General features: G+C 37.9%; 2 protein-coding genes across 2 annotated transcripts; one reads left to right on the top strand and one right to left on the bottom strand.

Moving 5' to 3' along the window:
* Window positions 1-2,173: 2,173 nt before the first annotated feature.
* On the top strand, window positions 2,174-8,715 carry LOC111330922 (histamine H2 receptor). Its single transcript, XM_022935923.2, has 2 exons — window positions 2,174-4,364; window positions 4,468-8,715. Exon 2 carries the CDS (start codon window positions 5,473-5,475, stop codon window positions 6,535-6,537), a length of 1,065 nt encoding a protein of 354 aa, XP_022791658.2. The 5' UTR covers window positions 2,174-4,364; window positions 4,468-5,472; the 3' UTR covers window positions 6,538-8,715.
* LOC111330914 (sodium-coupled monocarboxylate transporter 1) lies at window positions 8,521-20,984 on the bottom strand. The gene is made up of 15 exons (XM_022935912.2): window positions 20,582-20,984; window positions 19,176-19,241; window positions 18,862-18,913; window positions 18,701-18,768; window positions 18,101-18,255; window positions 17,613-17,753; window positions 16,482-16,611; window positions 15,562-15,650; window positions 15,194-15,318; window positions 14,596-14,663; window positions 13,476-13,562; window positions 13,014-13,168; window positions 11,863-11,987; window positions 11,321-11,439; window positions 8,521-10,935 (listed from the first exon to the last, which is right to left on the bottom strand). Exons 1-15 carry the CDS (start codon window positions 20,921-20,923, stop codon window positions 10,825-10,827), a joined length of 1,833 nt encoding a protein of 610 aa, XP_022791647.2. The 5' UTR covers window positions 20,924-20,984; the 3' UTR covers window positions 8,521-10,824.
* Between the last annotated feature and the right edge of the window lie 455 nt (window positions 20,985-21,439).

Here is a 21,439-nt window from a genome sequence, read left to right as displayed (position 1 = left end):
TGCAGTTTGTGTGTTCACCCAATGATTACTGACTTATGATAGAATCCTGTGGTGATCAATGTGTAAAACCTTTTTCGGAATCGAGATCCGTGTGTGTGTGTGTGTGTGTGTGTGTGTGTGTTTAACTTTTCTCTCCTTCACTTTTTATCTGATAGTTACGTGACAGGGTGGTAGGTTTTGCGTGCTTTAAAATTCGAGGCGTAGGAGAAGTGAAGGACGAGGAAGTGATTTTAAAGATAAATCTGGAACTAGAAAAGCTCTTAAAAACGTAGAAATGTGTCTTTGACGGAAATTACAAGCGTCAATCGACGTAGTGAACTTTTATCTTCCCCGGCATTAAGGTTCGCGCCGCGGGCGGTTTAATTTTAAATGGCTACTGTCATTGTTTTCTCAACTGTCAGTCTAATATATTTAATGTAACCTTGAGAGTGTCCAATAACTAAATTCAGGTTGTCGCCTTTAATCATACCTGTTTAGGCTTATCACTTTTATACCCGGTTTAACTGACATTCATTATTAAAAAAAAAAAAACTCATTGTTCTGTTTTCTATGCTCGTGAAGAAAATTTCATCGGCCGACTACACTCAGACTTGTAATTTTTAATTTTTTAAATGTGTATTAGAAGACTTTTAAATATACATTCTAAATCCCGTGCCTGAAATATTCCCGTATTTCTTCCAACATAAGGTCGATTGAAGGATATATATATATATATATATTTTTTTTTTTAATTCTAAGATTCTACAGTTTTCAGAAACCGAATCGCGGATGTAGATATGAGGATATAACAGCTGGTTGATATCGTTTTTTGCGTTTTTTTTTTTTTGGTTTTTTGGTTTTTTGTTTTGTTTTGCTTTTGGATGAAACAAAAAATTTACCAAATTTTTCCATAGTGAAATGTAGTTCATTTTGAAGCATTATATTATGCGACTTAATTGTATATTATTTTCCATCAAAACGCACGGGTTATTATCCTATTCTCATAGGAAAGATATCTTTCACTTTGGGACTAGCGTGGGGAAAAAGCTGAGTTTTCCACAAGGAATCATAGCGGCCATACCTTTAGTGAGCTTGGCTATTAGTAATGTGGATTGCTTCGTGCGAATACCACTAACAATCACAATTTTTTTCTTTGGGCGATAATGAAAGAACCAAAAAGAAGAAAACAACAAAACAAAACAGCGACACCTGCAGTCAACTGATAAATGAAATATATGATGCTTCCAATCTAGGTTTTCTGTATTTTGTTCTAGCTGTTATCAATGGTGATTCCTTGATGCAATGCAATGAATTGTACTAGACAGCTCAAATGATCCTCTTCAAGAGAGAATCAAGGAATACTGTCCTTCATCTCAACAGTAAAGCTTCAAAAGCAAATAGAGAGACAAACAACATCTATTCCCAGATTGGTCTCATGCAAAGGTTTCTTGGCGTCGCTTTCAATCATGACTGAAAATTTCATCTAAGAAGGTTAAAATATAAGTCAGGTGTGGCTTTCTTCACAACCACAAGAAATCATTTTTCATGGCGTGACGCCTTTAGATCTTCCATGATGTAGTCATCAGAATTCACTGATTATTTGTTTCTTGAACTAACGTAGCTGGTTCTAGTTTTGTGAGAAACGAAAGCACAGTCAAGGGACGGCTGTCTTTGAAGTGAGCTTATTTAGATTTTTCACGAGAAATAATCACAGTCGAATTTGATATTATATTCAGCCCGTAAATCCCCAATTCAAGCCCTTTACTGATTTTTCCGCTAACAAAATCAATCTTGTCAAAGATCACAAATGAGAGTTCTCATTTACAGCATACATCACTGTTTTTATTGTGTTTTGCCATATATAAAATTTGTTGTTTTTATGTCGGGGGCTCACTTACTTTAGTCCATCTTCAGATCAGGAATAATACATTTAGGACTATTAAATAGTATTTGCACATGAACTAAACCTACAATTCACTTTTCATTTCTTTCTCTCAGAGCAGCCAGATTTCAGTGTAACTCGCTCAAATAAAGTTAATATTATTTCAACCTACGTTTTCTCTGTAAGATAGTTACACAAGCTCGTGTGTCTTGTCGCGGAAAAATGTCCAGTTTAGTTTCATCCGGTGAATTGTTTCATTTTATCTGAAACAGCATAATTGTCACTAATTTGACGTTGCAATAGTTGCTTGTTAGAGGAAGGAAATTAGTTGCTCCTTCAGTTTTAGACTGCTACATATTAACCCCCAAATATACGCCTCCATGCCATGACAGTAATAAAAAATTACATTTCGCCGAAACATTGTAATATTTTCCTCTTAGCCCCCTTAAAAGTGATTGTACCGGAGACAACATGACTCAGTATCTTTTAAAATATTTTAGATGCACTAAAGGCCTCAATAGGTAGAATCAATAAATACGGTAGCGAAGAGGTTGCCTGCTTTGTCGGGTATAGCTTGGGACATGTTTTAGCGTTCATTTTAAAGCTCGGTGAGAAATTATTTTTTCACGGAGAGAAAACCTCTTTTGTGCCACTTTTGAATAAACAAATAGTGATCAAAGACTAAATTTCAACTTCCTTCCTTATTCGCAAGTCCATTCATTGATTTCACAATGTTCAATTTATCGTACACCAAAAAATAATTTCTTGCCTTTTAGACGTGTTACACATTTCTATGGATTTTGTGTTTTCTTTTTGGATGGCTGGTCACAGAGGCAAGAAAACGACTTGGGTACTTGAGAGCTGTCGTGCACAATGAAAAATCACAAAGATGTAAATGGCCTGAAATGTTTCAATGTATCGAACATTAACTTGTTATCAACATTTACCGCACGGGAAGTTTTGAGGGCATCCAAAATAACTATTCATAAAAGTTCATCGACCGGCGGTCATTACTCTTCGAAGATAACTGATTAAGAATTTATTCGGCTAACCACGAAAAAAAAACTTTTCGTACAAAACATTAGGATAGAAATAGTCTCTGTGCACCTGACCAAAAAATTAAATATGCAATAAGTTGAATTTTCGGAAATTTCACGCCATATGTCAATTTTGAGCGGAGTAAAATTACATTACATGATTGAATCGCCTCTAGCAAAGAGATCAGTTTTGAAGAACACGAAATGGATTCTTCGGTTGACAGTTTAGAGAGGCTCTGTAAATTTTAATAAAGAGGAATGACACTTTTCAGAAGTGACTACTGAAATGTTATTTTTCAGGAATTATATTTCTCGGTAGTATGTTTCATTAACGATATAACTTAACAGGAAAATACTAAAGCTTTCCTATCCTACACTCGTTGGATCGACGGTTTTAATTATTTTATTTACGCACACAAAAAAAAGGAGCAAAAAAATATAAAAACTGTATCATTTTGAACATTCGCTTTCAGTTAAACTAAAAAAAAAAAAAAAGGCAAAAGAATAACCACAGAGCGTGTTTCCGAGGGCGTGGGTTTTGCGGGGTCGTGGATTTACGGGGATTTTATTCAATCACTTTCTAAAATTCATAACCTAACAATGTTAATGTTTGTTTAGTGTGAATGAAAAGCACACAGATTGAAAGCTATTCTCGGCCTCAGAAAGACATGAGGATTTCGTAGTATTTTGAACTCGAATTCTGTTTTTACGTCTGTGTATCACAAAACTTAGATTTATAGTCCTTTTTTTTTCTTTTTTTTGTGGAGGCGAAAAATTTAAACGCGGTAGAATGCAAATTTTCGTCGCCTAAAGCGTACATTCTGGGGTTCTTTTATTTTCTTTTCACTGAAAAATACGCTAATTAAGAATGACCGTAAATAAACAAAATCATGAAAAGGCGAAAAATGTAGCCTGCGCTCTAAAGGAAAAGTAAGAAAACCAGAAGACAAAAAAGAGCGACGTAATTCGGATTTTTGATGATAACAGTGTTCTTCCGCAACATAGTGGGTATCTTTGTCACCGTTGCTATGGTTTCCACGCAAAGCTGATACATTAGGAGGGTTTCCCAGTAGACATCCTCGTTCAATAAATTATACAGTTATCAAAAAATACGTCATGATATCTCGAAGCTAACCAAACAGCTTTTTGCTCCTTGTTTACCGTGGAACTTCATCTCTCTGAAGTGCCAATCCCCTTTTCGCACTTTTATCGCCGAAATAATGCAAGTCCCAACATCGATAATAACAAAGTCTAATTTTTTTTATTTTCTTGAACCAAGTTCAAACCCTGGCGCGCCAAACGGGAAATGAACGCGCTCTGAAATTGCTTATCTGTTGAAATCATTATAAACTCGTTGTCAAACAGCTGTACTTCAAACATTCTGCCGACGCCACACAATAGGGCCTCAGTAATTCACACAAATGGTACAAAAAGACGGTTTCTTTGTTTGATCAGCAAGAAAAACAGTGAGTGTTTCAAGGAGATTTTATTAACACATTCTGTTAGCGAAGAAGCAATTTTCATTCATATTTTATTAACTTGGTAATGTGAAATCGGGTTTTTATTTAGACTTGACAAGTCCGTTTTGGAAATTCAACTCGTGAAGTTACGTTGCTGTTGTCCAAATTTCAATACCAATTTGATGGTTTTTTTCCACCAAGGCGCTTGGTAAAACTCCTTTTGTACGAGGTACCTCGCTAATGGGGCCTTAAAACCACAAACCACCAATCACTTTGGAACAAAAACGCCAAAAGTTTACTACAAAGTAACCGCTAGTTTCTACCCTCGTCGAGACAGCAGATGCAAACGGAACAATACGCGACGCCTGTGATTATTTTGAAGGAGAGAAAGAGAATGTTTATTCTTCTAAACGGCTTCTAGTGTAGGCGTTTTACGCACAACACACTGGGAGGCGAGTAGAAATAACCGTGTCTAGCTTCACATTAATCAAGGACTTGATTTTAATTCACTTAATTGAGACATAAACCAGAGAAGGAACCGCTCTCTAGCCGAAAGGCTAATAGATTGCACGAAACCTACAAATACGGTTGAAAGAAATTGATCCCCTGAGTGGGAGAACTTCACGTCAGCAGATGCCACTTCGTGAAAAAATTTCAAAACCTGCTATTTGCCAGATCGAATTCCTCGTTTCATCAGCTTCGCAGTACTGTAAACCATCTTGAGGTCGAGGACAAGAGTCACAGACTATTGTTCCTGTTGATGTTTATGTCATTTTTACTTCTCTTGGACACGTTTAGGCTGAAAAAGGCACATTTGTCAATTAGATCCGAGAAATAATTAAAACACGAGAATCTTTAGTGTTTTGGGACTGCCATAGAGTAGAGCAGGCTAAAAACTGAAAAAATTGCTGTGCTTCTTTATAAACAAAGCCATAACAGTGAAAACCTACGGATTAACAGCAACGGGAAAGAACTGGGACGAAGGACATTGCGTGATTGAAGCAAAATACCCGTTTCATCAACTGCAAAGCCGCAACTGCATCGAGTAAATCGACACCTTGGTTGAATTTATATACTTTATTCAGTTCAGCTTGCATTGGATCCCGAAACAAGGATGATGGAATTGGAAAAAAACAACTCAAACCTCCCTTCCAGTACAGTGCAATCTGCGGCCGCCCAAGATACCGAACTGGAAACATATTTTGACCCAACATATGATGGTGCACTGATAATTCTGAGCGTGATGATAATTGCCATAAATTTGCTGGTGATTTCGCTGTTCTTTTACAGGGAATATCTACAAACAAAAACGAACAGCTTGCTCATCAGTCTCGCCGTGTCCGATCTGTTGGTTGGCTTGCTAGGAATTCCTCTCTTTATCGCCTGTAATGCGGTTTTAAAAGCTGGAGTTTGTACAGCAGGTGTGCTGATCTACCGCTTTATAGCAGTCTCCACCATGTACCACATCCTTGTGGTGACTTTAGAAAGGTACATCTATGTAATGTATCCAATGAAGTACATTAATATCGTGACGGCACCGCGGCTTCTCAAAGCTATAGCTGGCGTTTGGTTGTTCTCAATGTTCGTCTCGCTTATCCAGTTGACCTGGGAAGATCCAACACGATTCTTCAAACCTCGCGATTCGACCTCTCAACAGTACGCACTGGCATACAACATCGTTGGAATTGTGTTCTGTTTTTTTCTGCCAGCTCTGTTCATGGCCATCAGCTACGTGAGCATGTTCATGGTGATCCACCGCCAGATAAAGGAGATCCGTGGCCTGTACAACACGCGTGCTACGAGCGCGAACAGCCAACGTGCCCCTATTGCTACAGAAGCGCGTGCCCTGATCATCTTTGTGGCGATGCTCTCAATTTTCATAATTTGCTGGCTGTCGTTTTATGTCACGGGCTTTTTGATTCTTCTCCCAGGGCTGAACATGGAGGCAATGCCTCAGGAGCCATTTATGGCCGTTGACTTTATTCGTTTTTCTGTGTCGCTCGTAAATCCCATTTTATACGCGTTTCTCAAGCGAGATTTTTCCAGAGCACTAAGATCCCTATGCAAGAGGGATGGCGTACAACCAGGGGAGCTTGCCTCGTCCTCGTCTACATCGCGTTTTCGCACACTCACCATCAATTTCTCTCTTTCAAGGTCCTCCGAGATGTATAGAGACTAAAATATCGCCTGTTCGTCTCCATGGGAAATTTCAAACTCAACTAAACGATTTAAAAGGAGACATCGGAAATTCAGAAAATGCTTTACTCAGTATGGAAGCGGAAAAAACCGAAAGCTAAGAAAGGAAAATTGAAGAAAAAAGTTTCATTCTAAAGGGGAACACATCGAATTTAAACAAAGCAAACTGAAGAAGATTTCAAGGCTTGAAATGATAGTGATATGGACGTCAGGTTTCTTGGTTGGTTACGAACTAAGCGTAACAAATAAGTTAATGTGTGTTGCACATTTTATTTTGTTTCATTTTCCTTTCTTAGTGGGGTGAGGAGGAAATTTTAACCTTCAGGTTGCGTCTGCTAAGGCCCTAGGGTTATTGGGTAGCAAACTTAAACCGCCAAAAGACAATTCTTGCACATTATTAACGGTCATAAAAAATTGATTTATGCTTCTTCATCTAGATATAAATCATGCAATTTAAAGGCCTGATGGAAAGCTATTTCATCCGCTCGCCAGGTTCAAAGAGGTCAAAACTGCGACTAACGTTATTATTAATTGATGGAGTTTATATCTTACTGTTAAAAAGCACATTGGGGCAGGAATGTTATGGCGCCCCGATATTTTCCGCTTTGTGAAATGTTCCATCCATAACTTGGTCTATCAGAAAACAAATTAAAAAACAGATGCGAATTTAAGTTTTTTATTTCTGCGTTGAAAGTATATGTAAAATCCACAACAAAAACCACAATTTGTTTCCTTCCGCACTAGGTAGGTTATTGATTGCTACGGCAATTTTTCGGTAAAAGTTTAGAACCAATGCAGATAGATTCGTGTTGAAAACTGATTCTTTGCAAACGTGTCAGTTAATTCCGGTTTCATTGTGCAAGGATAAACTTTGTTTTCCTTCGGGGATAAAAGTGACTTGTTTGCGCTGTAAAGACGAGATTATCTTTCGGATATGAAGTTAATTTTCTATGTTTTCCGGGAGATTACCGAAATCAATCCGACTGAAATACACGAGACACGACTATGCTTGCCTACTTCTATAGACTTTCAAAAGTGGATAATCTTGAAGCATATTCCAGTTCGGTATTTAACTTGTTTCTCACCCGAATCACTTCTAAGGGATTAACAAAACTTATTTATTGAAAAGTCTTGCAGCTGTTTCAATAGTCTTTGATGATATTTTAATTACAAGGCGTAGCGTAAAGGAAAAACAAAACAATGTTAAACTCCTTTTAATGCTTGTTCGGCGATGGCAGCTGTATATGTACTTTACTGGTTTTAGATTTGAACTGTTTGCCGCGAGTTTAGGGTAAATACCGGATTTTCACCGACAAGAATATGATTAAAAACCACTCGTAATGCCTTGCTTTAAATAAGAATGAAAACCCAATATCTTTTCATTAAACTTTTCTAGTGGATTCTTAAGAAAGGATGCGTACATCCTTTAGGAAGATTTCTCTTGATAAATATTCCTTTCTGTTTTTTTATCTTTCTATTGAACGAAGGGAAATTTAACAACACTTCCGCAGTGACAATTTGCATAATATTTAGAGAGAAACAATACGCACTGATTAAAATTAAGTTGCACAATCTTCAAGGACTTCTATTCCTAACAAAGGTTCCTCTTTGTGATCTAGCACGTTCAAGTGTAAATCAGATTATTTTAAAATCTGGGGTTGGATGAAAAATTGGTAAACGCCCAATAACACTTCAGTTGAAATTGCTTCAGCTAGTATATATTTATCCCACCGATGCAACTTTTTCTTCAGTGATAACAATCATAGTAGGTAATATTTCTTGAAGACTAAGGTTGTTGTTTTAAATACATAATTTAAATTGTAAAAGTACAATGGCTTAGATGTAAGGCTAGCTGTCCAGCATTTCAATAGCTCGTTGAAAATTTCTTGTCGTCTTAATTGTTAATTTCGCACACGTCAGTATTAAAATTTCGTCTTCTGTACAAAAAAGCAATACCACAGTTAAAGCGGGTTTTGAAACTCAGTTTTAATGGCTTGCATTGACGAGAATTCATGTAAAATAAAATATTTCTGTCAATCTAAATATAACCACGTACGGCAGTAGCGAAATCTGCAAGTTTGCAAAGTCTATTTTAAGCAGGATAATGTAGATGTAATTTCCCTTTGATGCATTGTACATTAAATAAATTCATGTCATCACTGCTGAGTGAAGTGTGTACTTAATTACTGGTGGAATCACCGCACAACTTCTCTGACCAACACAAAAGGGCTTTTAATTAATACCTGAAATCCTTAATGAAAAACGAAATTGCTGAAATGAAGGAAAACAATGGTCGCTCAATATTTACTAACATTCAAAGGAAAACATCAAAAGAAAAATGAATGATAATGATTAAGGTTTCCTTGAGAACTATTGCAAGTCTCAACCTGATTCTCATTCGAAAACGAAGTCAAAGATGCGAGACAGGAAATGACGTGTGTGCAGGGTAAAACACTTCCGAAAAGCAACTGTCAACAGCCATTCATGTCTAATACCACGGATGGTTTCCGAGTCGTCTAATGTACTCACGAGCCGTACGATCTGTTCGAATCTCCTAACCGTGAAAAAAGGATTAGTTAATGCTCAATTTCCAAAAAAATCCTAATTCAATAAAAAAAAAAACTAAGCTCTCATTCACAGTAAAAGCAAATATTAGTTCCCTTGGGTATTCAAACGATTGAAAGCTTTTTTCGGTTCTTCAGTTTGGTTTAGAACGATAGATATCAGTAAAAAAAAAAAAGAAAAAAAAAGAAAAAAAAAGAAAAAAAAAGAAAAGGTCCTCATTACCACAATCCAAAACAAGTCTGGTGACGAGAAAATTTCACAAGGGCATTTCAACAACATTGGAAAATTTGAGAGTTAATTTAAGAAAAATACACTTAGTTTTGACGCAGGCATAGAAAACCTAGCCGTGGTAATATTCATTTTACTGAAACGATCAAACGAAGTTCTCATGCTTAAGTGGTTATTCTCAGATTGGACACCACCGAACTTAATTAGCTTTACCATCCGGGGAAGGGAGCGAACTTTCCCAAGCCACCGATTAACTAAATATATTTATTACCACTTAACTTAAAACTGGGGCGGGAACAACTTGTACAAGGACTGTGATTCATCACCCAACCGCAAAACTAAAACCAAACGGGACTTTTTCCACTGTGTTTTCTACCAAATTATGATTAGCTGCCGTTTTACCACATATTGATTGGGTGTCATGAAACTAAATCGGAGTAAACACTACAGCCAATTAGAACAAAGAAACATATTTCGGAGAACCAATCTGAACTCAAGGTGAAAACTGAAGGGCGGGATCTCGTGAGTAACCAAGTCACGATTGGTTTTAGTCTTGCATATGATTGGATGAGAGGATGACGCGATGTTTCCAGACTAATCACAGAGCGTAGTGCTACATTCGTCATTCCCTTCAACATTGTTCTCCTCCCTGATTTCTTTCAACTCCACTTTTTGATCGGACTCAACTCTACCTAAACCGATCACGAAAGACACAGCCTATAATTATTAACTATGATTAAGCAATTTTCGTTTCGCGTCAAGTCAAAAGGACATTAAAATCAGACCTTCCTAATTTTATACGCACGCGAAATAATTGTTTAAGAAGATACTTGCAAATTAGACCTTGGTGGATCTTACCGGAGAAAAAAAAGGTATAATTTTCACTTATGTAATTTGTAGTTCGCATACTGTCAGATAAGTTCGTTTTCATATTTACTTCTCTTGCTTAGGATGGTATTTTTTGAGTAAGCTTTACGTACACGAGTGATTGCAGAATGGCTCATGTTACATATAGTTTTTCAAATCATTCGTAATAGTTCTTTATGTCGCATGTTACCTTCGGCTAAGATTACTTACACAAGATATTGAAAGCCGCTACACAGCCTCCTCGATATGTATAGCCCATGCGCACATTTTTTTTTATCCGAATTAGTGAGAATCTGTGTACGTACGAAAAGGTTCATTTACAACAAATACCATATAACATCATTTTATCGCTTTTTTTAAACAGGAAAAAAGTGTAAATAAATATGAAAATTCAAAATCAATTATTCCATTTTTCTTTAAACCAAACCAAAAAGAAATGACCGCAAAGACCCTTCCACAGCTTCATCACCAGATGCGTCACGAAATGACTTTCTCTATCCATAAGTCACGCAACTCATGCCTATGAGAACCGTGACGAACATTACTCAGTCTGCCACCACCCTCAACTCTTCCAACTCTTCAGTCAAACTCGGATGGTAGGATGATTACGTCACATCCTTGTGGTCATAAGTAATGCACCCTCTGTGTCCTCTTCAACGTGTTCCATGTCCCCCCCGAATTTTGAAGTCGTTCCATTCTCCTTTGCTGTTTTTCTATCAACCTGAAACGAAAAGGAAGAGTTTAACTACCTTATCTATCTCCTCATTATCTCCACGTCAGTTCTGTGGGACAAATGTTTTTTGCAACAACACTTGCCACGAGCAAGAAATAAAGAAAAACTCACGTGGCGTTTTTAAAATTGATTAAGATGATAAGTTTTGAGCTTAGTCGTCCAATTAGGCAGTGATTAGCTTAGTGATCAACATCTACTTTCTCACGTTGAAATCACTTGGTTTAAAGGTGATGGGAGGTGAGAGATGAGAGATGAGAATATTATTATCTAAAAGGCATGCTCGATGTAACACCAAATTCTCAGACCAATCATTTGAGAGAAATAATTGGAAATTTAAGGAGAATTTTGGTGTAGGATCTGTGTCTAAACTCACCTGGTTTAACTGTTGATGTTCATCCTGTGGTTCTTGAGAGTTTTTCAATGCGCAATCAGGTAAGCAGTAACCAATTTTGAACAGCAGCCGAGAGTCCACATCACCAATTCTATGATCACCTGGAAAGAAAGAAAGTTCCAAATCTTTAGTTTGAGAAAAGGAACACGCGAGGAAAGAGCGAACGATTCCTGGTCCAGACCTTAGATATGTCAATTCCACCTACGTCAATTATAAATACTCTCTTGAATGGAGGTCTGTCTTCCGAAACGACCATTAGAAGGCTAACCTCGATGTGCGATTTATGAAGATGAAAACAGCATAATAGTAAACAGAGCAGAGATACGTTTTGTCAATGAAAACGGAAACGAAACTGCGATAACATTCAAAGTACGGATGTCTGGGGGAAAAAAGAACCATTTTTGTCGACACCAAAAAGTCGCAAAATGTGAAATTCACGATGAGAACGCCAAAGACTTTGTTGTCTCTCTCCGTGTTTGTTCTTGGATAGGCAATAGCTAACTCTGAAAAAAGAAATGACTTACCAGGCCACAAGACACTGACAATCAGTCCAGTTAGATAAGTCACTGCAAAGCACACAGCGCTGTACCACAAAAAAGACAGTCTGTACAATGCCAGGCCTTCGTATTCCTTTGGTGGGAGCGGTGAACTTGTGAGGAAAAAACGTATACGTTTATCACCTTTTTCCATCCCTGCTTTCAAAGGGCCACTTCGACATTTCTTATTGAAATTAACTGGAAACGCCTAACCGTAGATGGGTCTTTCGTCAATACATAGAAATTAAAGCGCTTTTCGATAGGATGCCAAATCAATTCGAGTATCGTAAAACAAACGCGACAATGTTTAATTAGACTAAAGTTAACGAGCACAAAAGGTCCATGAGAAATCCATGTCATGACGGGGACGGTCTAGAGCGCGGAAAAACGGAAGAGACTAGGTCGAGATTTGTTATAGTTTAACAATTGATTAGCCGAGAATTTCGCGTGTTTTCTTAATCAATCACAGAGTACAGTAAAGTAAAGCACATCGCTTCATAAGGATTGCGCTTGGCAAAATAAACTCATGGTGCAGAGCTTCAAGTACAAAAGTACCAACTTTCGCATTGACAATCAATCAATTTCGGAGACAATGGTAACTGTTGAGATTGAAAACAGGATTGGTTGTGCCAATGAACTATACAAAGAACCTTTTGAGAAATTTTAGCTGAGGCATGCACTTAAGCCCCCAACCCCACCCCGCACGTTTGTACATGCCCCGTCCACTCTGTATGACCTACTCATGTCTGGCTCACTTGGTTAAACTACACAAACGGCCTTTTGGGAATTTTGAGCTCAAGGGTGCGCTTAAACCCCCAACCTCACACTGCACGTTTCTAAATGCTCCGTCTACTCTGCATAACCCGCACGTGTCTGGCTCACCTGGTTTAACTACACAAAGGGCCTTTTGGGAATTTTGAGCTCAAGGGTGCACTTGAGCCCCAACCCCACCCCGCACGTTTCTAAATGTTCTGTCCAATCTGTATGACCTGCACATGTCTGCCTCACCTGGTTAAACTGCACGAAGGGCTTTTGGGGAATTTTGAGCTCAAGGGTGCGCTTGAACCCCCAACCCCACCCCGCAAGTTTCTAAACGTTCCACCCCCGGTCCCCTCGGAACGACCTGCGCTTGTACTCACCTGGTTGAGTTCACCATGACTGTACTGTTCGTTGGCATAATTTGACACTTTTCAGTCGAGAGGGGAGCTTTAGTGGCGGGTGGAGGGTAAACTTTAGCTCCGATACCGATCCACAAACCAATGATAAATCCAAGTAACAATCCAACGTACACACCCTGACAAAATAACAGAACATTAAAATCTACTCTCCGCTTCCAAAGTTCGTGTGAAACCGCGTAAATGTGTTGTTCTAAGGCAAGACATTTTATTCTCCCCAGGCCTCTCTCCACCCAAGTGCATAAATGCGTACTGTCTAACCATCAGACAAAATGCTCCCGGTTTTCTCTCGTGGAAAGGTGTATAATCCAACAGCTGCAGCAGGTTGGAGTCACTGGGCACGTAACACTTCACCTATGCTAATAAGCATACCTAACAAGATAGATAAAGCACAACAAAAGATTCTTAAAACGGCACGCTGCTTACCCTGGAGTGAGCTCGACGAGTGAACATTCCAAGACAAAATGCTCCTACAACAGGACCACCAACTACTCCAAACACGCTGTAAAATGTCTGAATAACAAAACAAAGAAGTGTAAGGTATTGGAAATTAAACACGAAGGCGCGCTATAAAAGGAGCCTTAGCTCCCACTGGACCATTTGTCAATCAAACGTCGTGTGATGTAGAACTCTTAGAGTCAACTCAGCTTGAGCTACAGCTACTCCAAAGCAGTGAACAGCGGGCGCATTCGTCAAAATTGTTTCATGTCTTCATCACAATACAAGAATTTTTGAGATTTGTATTTCCTTTCTCCAATATAAACTGTCTTTATTTGTGGCGGTAAATTTGAGATCGAAGTTGGTGGTTCGCACGTTACCTCATGCCACCATGCTGGTGGAAGTAAACAATAGATATCTCATTAGCTCCTTTTGTTCGTCTACCAGCATTTAAATTTGACCCGCACACGTCAACGGTGAGTGACAAATGAGCCAAGGTCTTACCAGGGAAGACTTCCTCATATAGCGCGCCTTCGTGTTTAAGCAACATTTGATCATTTGGTTCTTAGTAAAGAAAGTGGAATCTGACTTTCTGCCCCAAGTTGGATGGCTCAAGAGCCACAATAGAGTGAAACTTGGACTACTAGGACAATGGGATTGACTAAGTGCATGTACATGTAGGGTGACGTCAGTACTTGGATACCAAGGCGTCACTAATGCATCAGTGCAAATTCATCATAAAACCATGGGGATACTGTTTGGCTACTCTGAGGTGACAGAAGGGTTTTAACAGTCACTATAAGGGTACTGATGGTTCACAAAAGGGTAACTACTGGAACTTTGTGAGGTCACTGTGAAGTCTGTGTGGGGGTGACTGGGGGGGCATCACCATGGGTCACTGTGGACTAACAATGAGATTACAAGGGAGAGAGTGTGGGGTCCCTGAGAGGTGAGGGATCACTATCAGGCCACCATTAGGTTACTGAAAAAAGGAAAGGTAAGTACAAAACTGTTCCCACCACCAAGAATCAGTGGTCTTGTATTAGAGATTACATAGTGCCTTCTAACGAAAATCTCACAGCAACTCTAATTCACAACTGAGACGAACCTGCAAAATGGCACCAAGCTTGGTAGCAAGGAAAGACAAGCCAATGGTCAAACCTCCAAATGCTAAAGCTGTATGGAAAACAAAACTGTTACTTTATCTTGTATGTGATGAATCAAACTCAATGCACTTTACTGAGATCCTGCATGGTTAAGAATTTGACCTACTTTTCACAACACAGTGACAATATAGAGAATTCCACATTGAAAAACAAAGAAAAAGGTAAACTTTGTTATTGGTACATTAGCAAAATATGCACCAATACGCTAACCCTTATCAGTTAACAAGTTTATGAAAAGCTTTTGTTGTTCCTTTCTTTCCACCTGTACAATATCAAAAAGTTGAACCAACAACTTCAGAATTCCACAAGGATGGTGTTTGATCCATCCTCCACTGATGAAGAAAGACAAAGGACATGACTTCACTGTTTGGTTAAAAGACCAAGATTGTGGCTGAATTGATCAAACTGGCCCCTAAACTTGGAGTCTGGCTGGACAAAGTAGCAGCTCTGGCTGAGTTCTGCTCTCCCCATCTGCTTTCAGACCCTAGTTAGCCTATGGCAAGTAATTATGATGAACAATGTAACATCAAATTTACTCACCAAGCAGTTTTGAGTACAAGGTTGCACGAGTCTCTGACAACTCCTTCTGTTGACATCTGGTCCAAGGTCGGATGAAGTCTTCCAACACTACAGCTGCTAGTGAGTTAAGACCAGAAGACACCGTGCTAAAACAAAACAAACAAGACTGAAGAACACATTTTTAAGATGTCGCTGATTGGTAAATTAGTAGATTTAAACATTTTAAACACTTTTCACAAATTTTGAAGGTATCAATCAGTACTATAAATAGATGCAGTTGTTGGATCCACCAGGCAACCTTACAGGAAACTTGCCCTCACTAGTTAATGATTTACTGACTGTTTCAACATGCATTGTACAAAACAACAACGATTTGCTCTATAAGTTACCTTAGTGTTCCACTAAATAAGCAAGCCACGAATAAACCTGGAACTCCATACAGTGATCCCAGTACATGCATAACAAAATATGGCAGAATCTATGAAAACATACCATAAAGTTAAATAAAGAGATTGGCAGTGAAGATGCAAGGATTCCACAAAGCTTGGGGACCTAAAGCTGTCAGAGTTCCTTTCCACAATATTATTGGAAATATTGTCTTTGCTTCAAGTAAAAACTGGCATCAAGTTAAGAAGTCCACTGCATGCACATACTATGCTGTTAGTTAACATTTATTTCGAACTAGAATGGAACTTGGAATAAAAGATCTCAAACTAAGTTGATTTGTATTTTTCTTTTCCTTAGAATTAAGACAATTCATCTGGAACAAATGGAAATTTAAATGGGACCAGTTCAAAATCAATTTGTCCTTGATTCATAATCAACATTTACAATGTGGATGTGAACGATGCATCATTTTTTAAGGGAGGTGAGGCAAATATGACAACATTTTCTTATTCATTAGCAAATCAATAAAAGGGAAATTGACACCTTCATCCAATCCTTTATCATCTAAACCATGATCTATTTCACAATTATTCCACGAGTGCACGTTGGATATGAGATGATGGATAGCCAACGAGGCACATAGCGCTGAGTTGGCTATCCATCATCTCATATCCAACAAGCGTGAGTGGAATAATTGTTTTATTAAAAATAAAATGCTTCCGAGATATTAGATAAATCTTCTCGACTTTATTTTGTAAGAAGAAAGTGGATGTTACAATGTACAGATATTAGATTATGGTATATTGGCTCATATACCATAATGGCTAAGCCAATAAAAAGTCTTGAATTGCATTATCCAATGATTTAGTTTTTAATAAATCAAATTAGTCATGAATTATTCAAAGGACTTTGGTTTGTTCACCTGGTCACCCTTCTTTATCTGTTTATTCGAAATGGGATCACAGTCAGCATAAAATGCATAAATCACACATCCACACAGAGCACATAGGCTAACAGCTAAAACACTGAGAGGCAGGTTTATCCAAACAGCCCTGCAAAATGATTAAAATTGAAGATGTTCAGTTCCATTAAATTTAACACACAACATAAGGGGGTGTATTAGCCAACAGAGAATGGAGAATGCTAACTGTTGGTAAAATTTGGCAGCTACATGTAGGAAAGAATTTGGATATATCAACAAAGTTGAAATGGTAAATTGGCCACTGTAACGATTACAAAAGCTGACGTTTCAAGCGTTAGCCCTTCATCGGAACAAATAGAGGAATTGTGGGTTGTGTGTGCTTTCAAAGGCAGAAAATGGAGCTACATTATTGGTGGGAACATGGCAAAGAGAAAAACACGAATAAATTAGTGGAATGAAAAATGTTCATTGATACCTGTGGGATTTAGACTGCCGGTTTGAAAGATGAGCTTTTGTTCAAGAGTTTTACGGCTTTGTAAAGAAAGAGGCAGTTGCTGGCTAGATTTTGGCTGGTAATAACTTAGTTAAGTGTAACAAATGGTTTTCAGGTGATGAGCTTTAGTGCCACTCAATCTTGTTCAGGAATTGAAATCAAATTTTGTTTTGAGCAATTTTTTCCATGTCCTGTTTCCATGTCTTGTCTTCGCCATCTTGTAAATATGAGGCTAAGCAGCCTCACAGAGAAGCAGTTCCAAAGGATAGAGATTAGAACTTTGTTATCAGAACCCTCTGAGCCAGCTCTATCCTCTTCCTAATCTGCATCAGATGTACTGTACTAGCCTATTCACTACTTTTCAGAATTATCGGCCATAACCTTGATAGCCTGAGCCAATTTTTTACTCAAAAGTGTCAAATAGTTTCCAGCATGTACCGGTAACACCTGTCCAATTCTATTTTTGTTACGAAACATTAGTTCATTACAATCTACCTTTTCCTGACACAAATTATTCACACGAATGGCAGAATTCTGAGAATGGAACACAAGAAAGTGCAACTACCAACCTGTGATTAACAATTTCTGTCTGAAGAGGAACCTAGCAACAAAAGTAATAGCAAAATCAATTCACTCACAATTTTGCTTCTCTGTTGGACTTTGCTGCCAAAAATCGCTGAACAGCAGTTTGATTGACAGCCCAGAGTGGAAACAAACCAAAAGCACCACCAATGATCAGACTCCAAATTGACAGACGTTGTGTAGGATCTGGGTTTAAGCTGTAAAATACGAAAACAAATTATATGTACATGTAATATGTAAAATGTTGAAAATTCCTACTCCAAAAAAATTCACTCCCTGTAGATTGTATTTTGTTATTATAATAGCAGGGCTCAACACTAACAGTAGCCAACTAGCCACAGACTAGTAGAAATTCAGTTTTGGCTAGTGGTTTTTTATCTCCACTAACCAGTATGGCTAGTAAACAAGCTGAAATCATTCTAACATCTAAGTTGTCACAAGCCGCCTGGCTAGTAAGTTGAAAAGTTAGTGTCAAGCCCTGTAATAGTGGGGGAAAACCTCAAAATAACATACTGAACATTCATGGAACTTTGTATCAACTTACTCAATAAACTTGAGGCGTTGGCCTTTCTCAAGACGATCAAACACATTTCCAAAACCACCAACTTTATGTGTGCCAACAATCAGTACTGCAATTAGACCTCCCAGCATAACAATGGCTTGGAATACGTCATTCCATATAACAGCCTTCATACCTCCCTAAAAAACCACAGGACACTCAACAACAAAGGTAAACATTTTTTCCTCCTGGTTTTAATAAAGTGTATGATTATATCACACTCAATCCCAACTCCCTAATCCTCTTGACCTCTGTTTTAGTAATACTTATCTGCTGGACAGCAATTTATCTTTTGGATAGAGTGAACCACTATTTGAACAACTGAGCCCACATCAACAGTTCCAGGTTTGAGCTCTTGCAAGGTCATTACATTATAATTGAACTGTTGCAAAAGAAGGAAAGGTAACCTGCAATGAACAGGCACCCTCTCGGGGGGGGGGGGGAGGGAAGGGACAATACTCCTCCTCCCCTTATGCTATACAAACCAGTACAAACATGTTTTAACATCCAATCAAATTTCAAGAAAAATTGAGAGCAGCAGACCTGCTCTAGATCTTGGAACAAAAATGGTGATATCCAACTTACAATAGTTGTGTAGAAAGTACAGATAACTCCGATGGATATGATGGATGCCCAAACTGGAAATCCAGTCACTGCATTTGAGAAAAATTAAAAAATGTTTCACAACAAACTTGCATTATTCCTTAATGATAACAATATTGCTTGATAATTAAAATTTCAGTTACCTGCTTCTAGTGCTATGGCCGGACCATAAACCACAATAGCCATGTAAAGAGACTACAATAAAAAGGACAAAAAGTCTTAGTTTACTTTTGAAATACAGCAATTCTTTTTTGTTTTTTTTTTGTTTTTTTGTGATATATTTTATGAAATAATCTACTTCATACAATTTTAGTGTAAAATTTCAGCATTGGTCAAATGGCGACAAAATTATTAAGGGATCATATCATAAATTAATGAATAAGAAAACAATTGATCACTCAATTTGGATGACAAATAAACCCAAAATTAATTTAGAAAGAAGATGTAGACATCTCACCGTTTGGATTATAAAACAGACACTGCCAATAATACGCACTCCATTTGAAAATCTCTTTTCTAAATACTAAGACAAAAACAATCATTGTTAGTACCACCCACAGTTAGTGATAATGATGGATTGTACTTGTGAGGCTTAATTTCAAAGCTCTTCTCAAAGAGAAATGTGTTTCCACACATCCCTATAAATTCTCAGGTAATATGAACATTTATTCTCCCTTTTAGGAGGAAAGCAGAGATTTGACAGAAGTGGGAAAGCTCATCTTCCCATAATGTTTCCTGGGTTTCATCCAAAAACTGGCATCACATATGGTTTGAGTTTGTTGTAGTTTCTATTCTGTACTCTAAGGGTTTTTTCCCCAGGTTCTCCTTTTTTGTCCCTCAACAAAAACCAATTCAAATCAAGCTGGGAACACCAGCTAGTTTATACAATAGTAATACATTGTAGATGTATCGACTGCTTGAAGAAATTTGAATCAATTTAATAAAAATCATTATCATTGTCTTTTTTTGTTTAAGAAGGGGTGCTTTAATTAAGGAGCAGCTTTTTCAACCACTTTGTTCATTTACTTCTAAAACAACACCAATATCCCAGAAAATAAAGTCAAAGTAACTCTGTGTACAAATAACAAGGAGACAAATCAGGCAATCATTTCAGATGAGTTTAGACAATAGGTTCTTGATTGAAACTTGCAGAAGGTCTGTAACCCATGATCAAAAGCTAGTAAAATATTTTTCCATCCCAACATGCTGTGAACATAATTCTGAGATCATGCCTAATGTTTTAGTTCAAATAATTAGTTTGATATTCTGGCAACATGTTATGCATCACTCGTGCAAATCTATATACACTATGACATAGCCTTCATTAAAAAGTCTAGACTACTGCCTTAAAAATTAACCATATTTCTTTGTTAATTAACAAAAGTACTGCAATGTTCAATTACTTTTTTAAAAATCATGAACGTTTTTTTTTTTGTACAAACTTAGACAATTTAAGAATTGGATACTTTCAGAATAAACCGCCTTTGAGTTTTCTAGTTGTTTCACTTTCGATCGCCAATTTCTACAATTTCATCTCCTATTCCTTAAATTTTGTTTTACAGGCGGACTTTGATCCACGACCAATACAACACGTGGATTACAAATCATCTATGAATTGAATCATATACCACGTGGATTTACAAATCACCAATTGGCAAAAAAAGTGGATGAACTTTAAACTTATTCAAACACTGTCAAACTTTCCCAAACCAGAAAAAAAATTAAAGAAAATTCATAAAGTAAAAATAACTTGACTTGAAACGCACATTTACAATAGAGTTGTTGATATAAACAAATAACGAGTTTATTCAAAGAATCAGTTGTTTTGACATATGATCTTTCAGTTCCATAAAGCTTAATTACCTCGTACGAACTCGAGATATCTACAGCGCGGAACACAGGAACAAAAACCAGGGCTACGGATGGAAAGAGAATTACGTAGGAGGCAATAATAAGCCAATACTGTGTCCCAAAGATGTAAATCTCTGCCGGAACACCAAGAATTGTGATAGCTGACATGAATGATGCGATCAAAGACAAGGCTACTGGTATTGCCATCATTCCGCGATTCGCGAAGAGAAATTCCTTCGTTGTTCGCTGCTTTCCACCGGTGAAGGCATGATATATTCCAATAGCGGTCGACAGGAATAACATAATTCCAAACACGGCAAAATCAACTTTGCCAAACTGTACTTTCTCCACCATGATGCAAGTCTTAGCACGCCTCCGCGATATGGTTCACAATCACTCCGCGTGATTTATATACCTGTACACGCATATCGTGTACGCCATAGTGAATTGTCTTTCAGTGAACCCGAGCTCGCGACACAGTCACAAGACTGACCGATTCGATTACTGCGTTCTCTTCGAATGATTTAATTTGACGTTTTCCTTCTCTTTATCCCTGTTTTTTTAGTAGTGTAGAGTTCCCATTGCATCTGTCCAGAGACTTTTTTTTTGACTACCTGCTGAAAATGCGTTCAAACGGTTTGTGACAAGAGAGACTAAACTTTCCATATACCGTGAATGCTCCAATTAGCGCCCAGCTTCAAATAAGCGCCCCGTTTCGAATTAGCGCCCCTCCTAAGGTTCAAAATTTGTGATAAGCGCCCCCCCCCCATCCCCCGAGAAAAAACGAGTTTCGGTACTCGGTAAGATGTACGAGATGTATACGGTCTATACGGTTCTTTAAATGAAATGTGACGTTGTTAAATAGTATAA

This window comes from Stylophora pistillata, chromosome 7 (assembly GCF_964205215.1).
Source record: "Stylophora pistillata chromosome 7, jaStyPist1.2, whole genome shotgun sequence".
NCBI lineage: Eukaryota > Metazoa > Cnidaria > Anthozoa > Scleractinia > Pocilloporidae > Stylophora > Stylophora pistillata.
Note: the sequence above shows the minus strand (reverse complement) of the source record. Positions and strands in the feature narration are given on the sequence as shown.